This window comes from Oryx dammah, unplaced genomic scaffold, assembly GCF_014754425.2.
Source record: "Oryx dammah isolate SB20612 unplaced genomic scaffold, SCBI_Odam_1.1 HiC_scaffold_9, whole genome shotgun sequence".
Taxonomy (NCBI): domain Eukaryota; kingdom Metazoa; phylum Chordata; class Mammalia; order Artiodactyla; family Bovidae; genus Oryx; species Oryx dammah.
In genome coordinates, this window is record NW_024070193.1 from 20,987,095 (window position 1) to 20,999,107 (window position 12,013).

General features: G+C 39.3%; 1 protein-coding gene across 3 annotated transcripts in view; it reads left to right on the forward strand.

Annotated features, from left to right (window-relative positions):
• The window catches only part of PTPRG (protein tyrosine phosphatase receptor type G), a 768,152-nt gene that overhangs the window by 422,146 nt on the left and 333,993 nt on the right, over nt 1-12,013 (forward strand). For all 3 annotated transcript variants that reach the window (XM_040246532.1, XM_040246534.1, XM_040246533.1), the window contains exon 3: nt 6,486-6,665. In XM_040246532.1, the coding sequence (XP_040102466.1) occupies nt 6,486-6,665 (180 nt within the window). The remainder of the gene's footprint in view (nt 1-6,485; nt 6,666-12,013) is intronic.

Sequence of the window (12,013 nt, forward strand, 5' to 3'; positions counted from 1 at the left end):
GTTAAATATGCCTTAAAGAAGCAGTGCAGATTAAGCAGGATCTCAGATGCGAACCCAGATTTACAGTATTGGCCATTATTTTCACATGGGGAATTGTCTACCTTAAAGAGGCCAGTTGGAAATAATCTCCAGTTGCGTGATTTATTTACCCTCCTGTAGAAATACGTTTTCTTGGTGCTAGTCTACTGCATTGTAAGCATCTCAAAATGAGAAAATAGAGTGACTTGTTAATGGTACACCATGGAGGTAGACGTGGGTTCTTTTCATGCACAAATAAGCCATAAATTAAGCTAATAATGTTTTTCCTTAGCTATAATTTGTCCAACTTTTGAAGGTTTTTATGTAACCTTAAATAATGAAATATCCTTCTTTAGGCCACTTCTCTTTTCCTTTGGCATTGCTCTGTGCAAATTTCTTTCTTACAAGGAGGGTATGACAATAAGCACAGCGTTATCTGTAAATCAGTATCCATCTCCTTCATCCACTAGGCCATAGAGCTACCCCCAGATATGTAACAGTAAAGTCAGTAAAATCTAGATATTAAAATGTAGCCCACTTAACAACACTTAAGTTTTATTTGCTTTCTGTGAGTTTCATAAATATGTCTTCCTCTTTCTTCCAGCCTTTATTCAGAGCTCATGGGTTTTCTGACGAATTTCCATGTTTGGTTCCATTGTTCAGTCTCAAATACCACATTGCAGTTTTGGTCTTGGCTCCTAACTCTTCTTTGGTCTGTGACAGTTTTTTATTGTCTTTCCTTGCTTTTCATTACCTCAAGGTTTTTTAGGGACTATTGGCCATGTGTTTTGTAGAATGTTCCGTTCCTCAGTTTGGGTTTGTCTGATGTCTTCCTCGTCATGGGGGTTATGGATTTTTAAAAAAGAATCCATGATCCAGAGAGATGATATGGAGTGGAAGGTGGGAGAAGGGTTCAGGATTGGGAACTCATGTACACCTGTGGCAGATTCATGTCAGTGTATGGCAAAACCAATACAGTATTGTAAAGTAAAAATTAAAATTAAAAAAATAATAAATAAAAATAAAAATCCAAGAGTGGTTCTGTACCCTTCTTACCACATCCCGTCAGGATGTGCATGAGAATCCGTGATACCGAAGGTGGGTTTGACCTCCATCACTTGGCTGAGGTTCTCTTTACCAGGCTTCTCCATTCAGAAGTTGCCTTTCCCCCGTTTTTCTGCCTTATTCTTGGGAAGCTAGTCCCTAAATGCGGCAGGTGCTAGGATTAAACTTCACCTCCTGAAAGGATCAGCTGTACTTCTGATTCTTGTCCTCTGCCCATGTGGGAAGCACTTCAGTTCAGTTCAGTTGCTCAGTCGTGTCCGACTCTTGGCGACCCCATGAATCGCAGCACGCCAGGCCTCCCTGTCCATCACCAGCTCCCGGAGTTCACTCAGACTCGCGTCCCTCGAGTCAGTGATGCCATCCAGCCATCTCATCTTCTGTCGTCCCCTTCTCCTCCTGCCCCCAGTCCCTCCCAGCATCAGAGTCTTTTCCAATGAGTCAGCTCTTCTCATGAGGTGGCCAGAGTACCAGAGTTTCAGCTTCAGCATCACTCCCTCCAAAGAAGTCCCAGGGCTGATCTCCTTCAGAGTGGATTGGATCTCCTTGCAGTCCCAGGGACCTAGTAAATTTCTCTCCACTTCTGATGCAAATTTCTCTCTTTCAGGTGTCTCTCCTCTCTCCCTGCGTAGCGCTTAATGCCCGCCTCCACCTACCGTCGTCCTTGCTTGAGTGCACGGTTATTTCCTTCATAATATATGGTCGGGTTCTTGAGGGATTGCTGTGTATTTTATAACACAGTAACAGTGGCAATAATCACATCAACTACCGGGCACCGAGTTTCTATTGCTTTTTTCTTATACTGAGTATCTTCTGTGGATTATCTCATCTGATCCTCATAACCAGCCTTTGAGGTCAAATCACTGATGTTCCCCATTCATTGTACAGATGCGCTGACAGAGGCATCCGTTGCATCTCCACCCCCTAACCACCATTTCTTAGCACTGAGCCTGGTACTGAGCATTTGTTGAGTCAGTATTGAAGTGACTTTGGTGATGAAGTAATGAGCAAGACTTGTTTCCTCCTTGATTGACCTTTGATCAGAGAGCTCTTCTAAAGTGTAGGAAAAATGAGCGTCTTAATAATCGGTTCCCAAAAGGTTTAGAAAGCAAAGTTTTATCACATTCCTTTCTCTTAAAAACCCTTAATTGCTGTTGGTGGACTTGTTAAGTTTGCACATAGATTCTATCCTGCACATCATGTCTTTGCTGATAACAGTGTTACTGTATCACTGTTCAGATTAACGTAATGTCTTAAGAAATGAGTGTTTACTTTGAAAGCTGACATCTTGAGTCCAGGAAATGAAGACTTAAGAAGAAAGCAGCAGATAGAAGTATAAAATTAAAACCAAAGTAATGACAGAGAACATGTCATGAGAAGACAGACCTATGGAAGATTGCTTAATGTTATCTTCCAATTTATGTATTTGTGGTAAAAATATGTATACTAGGAGCTCATTGTCTATACAGGTCTATGCTAGACAGTAGAATGAAGTCAAACAACGTAGAGAAGGAACCTGTTCTCATAGAGTATTGAGCTGGTGGGGAAGCCAGACACTAAAGAGTAAATAATTACACTGATGATCAGATGTCCGTAGGAAAACAAGAACCCATTGCCAGGAGAATGCAGAACCCTGTGCATTTCTCACGAAGGCCTCCTTGGCAAGGGGATATTTACACTGAGGTCAAAACCTTCAGCCAGGAGTTTCAGATGTATTCATTGAATTTATTAGAAGGAAAATACTAGTAATTCCCTGGCAGTCCAGTGACTAAGACTCTCTGCACGTCTACTGCATGGGGCATGGGTTCAAGCCCTGGTCAGGGAATTAAGATCTCCCTGTGTCCACCCAAAAAAAAAGAAAATATTTTTCATTCTAGATTGAGGCAAAGTCACTGTTAAATTCCCTTGGTACTGATATGTTGGCAGTATGTCTCAATCAGATCTAATTCATACTAGACTCTTAACAGGTGAACAGGGAGTTGCTCTTGGCAGGCAAGCTACCCTGCAGTTTCTACCTCTGAGCCCCATGCCTCCCCTTTTTTGAGAAGATAGCTTTTCATATTAGATTGTCATGTCGGGGTTGGTCCAGCTGTTAAAATGCAGATATTCTGAGAAAGAGTCAATAAGAGGAAACAAAAATGCACGTGACTTTTCTTAGTTTAGGTGTGTAATCCCAGACCTGAGAGAGGAAGGCTTCTTGCTAATTGTTTTCCCTCCTTCAAAACTAGGTTTCAGTTAACCACAGTGGTTTTGTTTTGTTTTGAGTCATGTTTTTAGCTTAAAGGCATTTACTCATAGTTTTGAAAAACAAAGCATTCAATGCTATGAGACTTGTGCATCTGGAAATGATTAATGATATAATTCTCAGTCCTTTATAAAGTGTCTGAACACTGAAGAGATTTATACAGTATGGAACGGCAGTGGTGCTTCAGCATGAGAATAGGTAATCGATACCTGCAAGCTTGGAAAAAGTGTTCTATTTCCTCCACTAATGACATAAGGGGTTTTTGCAAAGCAAGGGTGTCTGGAGCATGAAGCACTCTAAAGAAGAATTAATTTAAAATCTGAAGTGGAAGATCAGTTTCAATTAAAATTGCACTTGAGCATATATTGGGTAGAAGTGTGAAAGCAAGCATGGTAGTTGGCTTAAATCTTCAGATTGTTACCAGTGAATAAATGAATCTCACTGATATGAACGCTGATTATATTTTTATAGAGTGCTAACTTATATTTCACCCATGTCTGGCAGGTTATGAGAAATAATGTGAATGGCAAGTATCTATCAGAGATTACAGAGCATTTTTTTTTAAATTAGTAGGATAACTACCAGGTGTCTAGGTGTTTTTACAAATGATGGCTTGTGTTCTTAGTTCTTTGGAGTCACGTGTGTTAGAATTGATTTTTTACCATGCATTTTTTTTCCATTGAGTGTAATTTTATTGTAGTAGTGAGTTTCTGAAAGACATTATATACATACACACACACACACACACACAATATTCTAACACTTCAGTTTCCGTATTTCCAACATACAGGCCCAGTTGTAGCTTAGCCAGAATTAACATGGTGCTCAGCTATCAAATACCAACGGCACTTTATTCATAGGAATCATTTTGGTATTTGGAAGAAAATCTAGAGCAAATAGGATAATTGGAGCCATTCCTGTCCGTTTTCCTCTCCTTTTTTCCTTCAAGTATATTGATGCAAGGTGAAACATAACGCAAATACACATTCTGTTCCTTCGTGACTCATCTCACTCAGTCTTAGGGAATTTGACCAAGAGGTGACATGACATGAGGAAACAGCCCTTGACAATTCCTAATGTAGCTGGAATGCTACAGTAAAGCAAGTGATGATGCTAACTTTTTGCAGAAAGTCTTCTGGCTGGCACTTACAAGTAATTTTGAAACGTGACCTGAGGTCGCTGAATCTCTGCCCATCAGTGAACGTTTTCTTTCTGATAGTCTTTTATCTTAGTCTTTGGGATATGGATTAGGGAAGAGGACCAAGGCACAGAGTGAGGCTGAGCTTTTTGCCAGACAGCAAGCATTTGAATCATTTTGGGGGCAGCTTTGTCAGTTACTCTTGCAGCCGTGAAGCTTCCATTACTGTGACTGAAAAGGTTTTTTTGTGGTCACCCCTTTGTTCATGGTACCCCTAGTTGTATCTGCTGTAAGCTGTATCAGACTTAGCTGCTACTGCTGCTGCTAAGTCGCTTCAGTTGTGTCCGACTCTGTGCGACCCCATAGATGGCAGCCCACCAGGCTCCCCCGTCCCTGGGATTCTCCAGGCAAGAACACTGGAGTGGGTTGCCTTTTCCTTCTCCAGTGCATGAAAGTAAAAAGTGAAAGTGAAGTCGCTCAGTCGTGTCTGACTCTTTGCGACCCCATGGACTGCAGCCTACCAGCCTCCTCCGCCCATGAGATTCTCCAGGCAAGAGTACTGGAGTGGGTTGCCATTGCCTTCTCCAGTATCAGACTTAGGGGAATGTGGAAATCCATGGTCAGTGAGTGTGTGGTGGGTGTTGGGCACAGGTGTGGACTCTTACTTGGTAGCAGGGAGACCTAAGATGTCCTCCTGTCTTCCATCACGCAAGGCTAAGTATGGAATGAAGCAGAAAGGAATGGGTTCATGGATGAGTTGATCACCTAAAGTCACTTTGGCCATTCATCCTCTTTTACTTGATGTGTGAAGAAATTTAAAGCTAAAAAAAACCTGCTAGGAATACAAGTATGTGTATATGTTTGTTTATACACAAACTAAACTGTATTGATTGAGAAGCCTAAGGTTTATCTTCTAATTATTATGCAGTTATTATATGCTGCTATATATAAAACAGATAATTAAGAAGGACCTATGGTATAGCACTGGGAACTACTCAATATTCTGTAATGACCTCTGTGCAAAAAGAATTTGAGAAAAAATATGTATATATATAATTGAATCAATTTGCAGTATACCTGAAACTAACACAACATTACAAATCAACTGTACTCCAATATAAAATGAAAAATTGAAAAAAGTATACCTTTTAGACCTCTTCTATATCTGGTTTTCAAACAAAAAATGTATCTTAATCTCTCTAGTAAATGATTTTTTTTCTAGTTGACTACTTCTGCTTTGTCATGTCACAAAGGTTGTAAAAATTTCTCTCCCTATATCTGCTTGACACTCATCAGGGTTATGCATGATAGCTGCATTCTCTTTGTCTATTTCTGTGGCATATGTCCCTCCAAAATCTTTATTTATATGAATGCTAAGTCCAGTCCTAAGGTAGTTTTGTATCTCCATCTCCTATGAAAGAGGAGCTGAGAAAGAGAAGTGGGTGCCTTAATACATATGTGTTCAAACTGGCTACACTGAAAAATCTCACGAATAGGGAAACCATATCCTATTGACTACAGTGTTTATAGTGACTCTCATCCAGTGTTGTGTTGCTTTTAATTTTTTTTCCAGTTCAGAAATTCCTAGAAACATAACAAAAAGTTGTGTTTCATATAATGTTCACAATAGCAGAACATGTTAAATTGATGAAGGCGTTTTCTTGTGAATAAATGCTCTGTTTCTTTTAGGAAAATTATTTTTAAAACAATTTTTTTAATGTGAATAACTCTTGATGACCCTTCTGCTCAATTTTCTTAATTGGGTAACAGAAAAAAATGAGCAAATATTTGGTTACAAATCAAGAAGCAAAACTGTCTCAAGTAACATTTTTTATTTACGTTTTCTTGCCCTACCCAGCAAGTGGCTTGGGCTGATAGCTTTCCAGGGCACTAACATTGTTAGGGTGGGGATACATAGGAAAATGTATCTTGGCAGATGATGTGCTTGACTTTTGTGTGTCTTATTCATTCCATCCATGTCCTTTGAGCCACAGGAGTTGAAATCTTGTTTTCTCTTAACAGGTGCCTACGGTCCTGAGTACTGGGTCACGTCCAGTGTCAGCTGTGGGGGCCATCAGCAGTCGCCTATAGACATTTCAGACCAGCATGCACGTGTCAGTGAAGAGTACCAGGACTTGCAACTCGATGGCTTCGACAACGAGTCTTCTAACAAAACCTGGATGAAAAACACAGGGAAAACAGGTACAGCATCTTCTTTACCTGTCTGTAGGCCAGCATGAAAAGTTTCTGGTGTCTGTGGTCTGTACCTTAACCATGATTTGCTCCTTTAGCTGTGCACGTTCCTATAAACGTATAGCTGATTGAGACCTGTGGATTTGATCCTCGGTTTAGGAACCGCTGCTTGCTTTACTAGCTGTGTGATTTTGGGCAAACTGCCTAACCACTTTGTGCTTACAGATTTTTTTTTCGATGTGATAGGGAGGCAATGGCACCCCATTCCAGTACTCCTGCCTGGAAAATCCCATGGACGGAGGAGCCTGGAAGGCTGCCGTCCATGGGATCGCAGGATCGGACACGACTGAACGACTTCACTTTCACTTTTCACTTTCATGCATTGGAGAAGGAAATGGCAATCCACTCCAGTATTCTTGCCTGGAGAATCCCAGGGACGGCAGAGCCTGGTGGGCTGCCGTCTATGGGATCACACAGGATCGGACACGACTGAAGTGACTTAGCAGCAGCAGGGTAAAAATATAAAGATAGAAATGTATATGGATAATGAAATTGTATCAATCTCATAGTATTGTAAAGATTTGAGTGGGTCAGTCCATGTAAATTATATAGAATGAACTTTGAGACCTCTGTTTGAGTATGGTCAATATAGCCATATGTTAGCTATATTTAAATTTAAATTAATTAAAGCTCAGTAAGATTAAAATTTATTCCATGTATAGTTTTGTTTTTGTTTCCTGCCTTCTTAGGGTGTCTGTCTGCAGTGTTGGAAAGCAGAGGAGACACACGTTCAGATCTTTATATTTTAGGGGTAGAGATAGGGGGTCACCTTTATTTTTTTCAGCTTTGTTAAGATATAGGGCTTCTCAGATGGCGCTAGTGGTAAAGAATCCACCGGCCAGTGCAGGAAATGTAAGACACATGTATTAGATCACTGTGTCAGGAAGGTCCCTGGAGTCAGAAATAGCAACCCACTACAGTATTCTTGCCTGGCAAATTCCCTGGACAGGGAAGCCTGGCAGGATATAATCCATGGGGCTGCGAAGAGTCAAACACAACTGAGTGCCTGAGCACACATTAAGATATAATTGGCATATAACGTTTTGCCATTTCATTTTATTGGTCATTTCTTTTGCAGTGCAGAGCTTTCTATTTTGGTGAGTCTCATTGGTTTGGTTTTCTTTTGTCACTTGTTCTCTTAGCGTCATATCCAAATTATCATTGACGTAACCAATGTCAAGGAGCTTTCTCCCTATGTTTTCTTATGGGAGTTTTATAGTTTCAGGTCTTACATTTATGTCTTTAATCCATTTCAAGTTACTTTTCATGAGGGATGTAAGGTCCAGCTTCATTCTTATATGTGAATGTCTCATTTTTCCAGCACCATTTATTGACGAGGCTATCCTTTTCCCGTTGAGTATTCTTGGCTCTTTTTGTCAATTATGAGCAAATATTCCTATGCTTGGGTTTATTTCTTAGAATCTAGATTTTATTTCATTGGTTGATGTGTATATTTTTATTCCAGTTCCATACCGTTTTGATTATCACAGCTTTGGAGTATCATTCGAAATCAAGAAGTATAATGCCTCCAGCTTTGTTCTTCTTTCTAAGGATTTCTTTTCTTATTCAGGGTCTTAGGTGGTTTCATACGAATTCTAGGATGGTTTTAACTTTTTCTGTGAAAAACACCATTGGAATTTTGATAGGAATTTCAAAGAACCTATAGATCTCTTTGGGCAGTATTGCACTAGCCACGTTTCATATGTTCAGTAGCCACGTATAGCTAGTGGCTTCCATAACAGGCCACACGGTCAGAGAACATTCTGTCATTACAGAAATTTCTACTTAGACATCACCATGCCAAATGCACAGATGGAAATGCATTTCTTATCTCCCTTGAGAATTTGATTTGTTAATATTTGTTTTGTATTATAATACAGATGAACTCTGTCTTATCCCTTTGTGTATCAGACCAGCAGTTTGATCCTCCGACTTCCTTTTACCTACCTCACCTTTCACTTAGGGTCCATGAATACGAAATACCACATTTTCAGAATTGCTAATGCAAAATACTTCCCTCTTAATCACTACCGTGCAAATAGCAATTACAGATTGTTGATGGAAGTAGCAGAGATTGCCTTGCTCTGCCCCACTGTTTGATTTGAAAATAAATGCCTGGGTGTTATATTACATTTGTGCCTAGTGTTAACTGGGATTCTGTGGTGCTGAAGGTATTTTTTCTTATCTTATTTTTCTACTTTTATAACCCAACCCATTAAAACTGACTCACTCTCTCTCTCTCTTTGAAACGATCCCTTTGTAACCAAGGATGTCAGTACAGAGCACTCTTAGCAATCCCTCCAGGAGTCTTGGCTGCCTGAAGCCCTCATGCGAAGCTAAAATGACTTCATTATCTGTCTTTTGGTCCCATTCATGTTGTGGGTCACTGAGTTGCCTTTAAAAAAAAAACATCTAAGTGGCTGCACGTACAACTTTAGGGCTCTATTTTCTTTCTCTGAACCAGCATTTGTCAGAGATTTTTTTGTGGCTGATTGCTTTGGGTTGGTCTGACTTGATCTTAGAATTGTTTTCCACTCAACACAGTGGTTCCTGGCTTTGAGCTCTTTTTCATAATGTCCGCATAAACAGGTCTTCGAGCATTATAGCAGGCTACCTTCTCCTTTACCTTGATTCATCCATTTGAGCATCTGCTCAGGACAAACTTGCATACTGGTGATATTATTTGTACACACCTTTTCACCTGCACCTTTCTACTCCCCGAGTTTAGATGGTGTGTTTATAGTTACAATTCAGATTTTTTCTAACAGTAGCTCTGCTTTGTATTTCAAATGTGAGTATCTTTTGGAGATCCGTGATGGGAATATTACTCTACAGACAGTCTGAATGTGGTGGATGAGAGCTTTGCTATGCTGGGGTAATCAGATCTGGGGGTTGAGTGCCACCTTGGTGCCACATTCCGGAAGCCTGCCAAAGGCAATTTGCTGGGCTCTGTGATACGGTTTTCTACTTGACTTGCAACGCTTGACAGCCTTCTGCAAAGATAACATGTTTCAGTGACAGCTTTCAGCTTGGTATCTCCAATGACAGGTTTTAGACAAGTGTAGGGTTCACTCAGTGCAAGTTGATTCATGACCTTGGTCTTCCAGAAGCTGATTATCAATCTCTGTCACTCTCCTAGCCTCCAGAGTGATCCACAAGTTGTTGCCTGTCTGTGGGCGCATGCGCCTGACTTTAGAGCACAGCCATCCAAATATGAATGCATCTGTCTCTGAAATTCAGAAGCACAGCTTTCTGAGAAGCCGAAATAAATCTTTGTTACTTCTCAAACTGTGCTTATGACTTCAGAATTTATGACATCATGCTAGACAGGCTAATAGCCCATAGATAATCAATCTAAGATGGTTCCACAGAAGTGATTTTTTTTAAAAATACCAACCATTAAAAAATAATAATTTATTTATTTTAATTGGAGGCTAATTATTTTACAATACTGTGGTGATTTTTGAAATACATTGGCATGAATCAGCCACGGGTGTACATGTGACCCCCATCCTGAACCCCCCCTCCCACCTCCCTCCCCTTTCTATCCCTCTGGGTTGTCCCAGTTCACCAGGTTTGAGTGCCCCGTTTCATACATCAAACTTGAACTGGTTATCTATTTCACATATGGTAATATACATGTTTCAGTGCTCTTCTCTCAAATCATCCCACCCTCATCTTCTCCCACAGAGTCCAAAAGTCTGTTCTTTTTATCTGTGTCTCATTTGCTTTCTTGCGTATAAGGTCATCGTTACCATCTTTCTAAATTCCATATATATGTGTTAATATACTGTATTGGTGTTTTTCTTTCTGACTTACTTCACTCTGTATAATAGGCTCCATTCATTCACCTCATTAGAACTGATTCAAATGTGTTCTTTTTAATAGCTGAGTAATATTCTATTGTGAATATGTATCATCACTTTCTTATCCGTTTGTCTGCGGATGGACATCTAGGTTGCTTTCAGGTCCTAGCTATTGTAAACGGTGCTGCGATGAACATTGAGGTATGCAGTGTTAATTGTAAATATCAAATTGTATCTTTAGTTCTCTTAAAAGAGTTTCAATGTATGTTTCTCTAGAAACTTGGGTGCTGAAAAACCTGTCCTGTTCTTTTTTTTTTTTTTTAAATATTCATGAACCTAGGAACAGCTTTATTCTTCTGTTCTTAAAATGCCAGATAAGTTCATAAATTCCAGCATTTTTTAGAGAAATGAGGATCCATTTGCTTTGTCTATGTCTGGATCATATAAACAGAGTTGAACACAGTACAAATACAGGGCAGGATGCTGTGTATCTGAATTAACTGTGGGAGTTGATAATACCAACAGTGAATAGTGTTGATAGGCAAGCTGGATAATATTAGTTTACAAAAGTACACATCATTGTACTTTAGTTTTAAAAGGTTTGACCATTTTGGGAAACTGAATAAAGGGGACACAGGACCTCTATATTATTTCTTAGAACTACGTGTGGATCTATAGTTATCAGGAAGATTAAAAGTTTAATTTAAAAAAAAAAAGTATATTTTAAGCCACATTGTCTTTGTTATCATCATTCATTTTGGATCTAACTTTCTTGCCTAGATGCCAAAAAAACTTATTTTTCTTCAGTCATTAATTTTTGAGCCCCAAAAGTCTTTTCTTGAAACTTGTACTTCTACAAAATAAATTCAGGAAGAGATACTTATTTTTTCTGTTGGAAATTTACAGGTCTCTTATCTGTAAAATAGACTGTCTTTTGGATATTAAAATATGAATACAGAAAGTTAATATTTAAAGCAGCCTGTTACATACAGACAGTAACTTTCCCATAAAACAGTTTTAATGTTCATATCTGTCTTAACCTGTGGAGAGGATCATATATCCAATCCAGCATAATCAATAGAGCGATGTGGTTGTCCGTAGTCCACTTCTCGAAAGTTGTCTAAAGTATCTTTAGAAGACAGATAGCATCTCTCTGTTTCTTTCCGAACAGCCATAACTTTCTATTGTGCTAGTTCTAGTTTGATTTCATCTAAAGTTATTTCCCTTTCTTTCATTTTTTAGAATGAAAAGATAATGCATTCAACAAGAACGTTTCAAGAAAATCTTACTGTTCCTAGCATTAGCTTCTAACTAAATGATTGGCATTTAAGATGTAGATAGTGGTTCTGGTGTATGTTAATAAGCCATGATCTCCTATGAGTTTTATCTATTTGGAGGGTGTTTATTTTTCCACCTCTTTTTCTTTTACCTTACACTAAGGACAGACAGTAAATACATTTGCCAAAATGCACGTTACTACTATTTTCACAC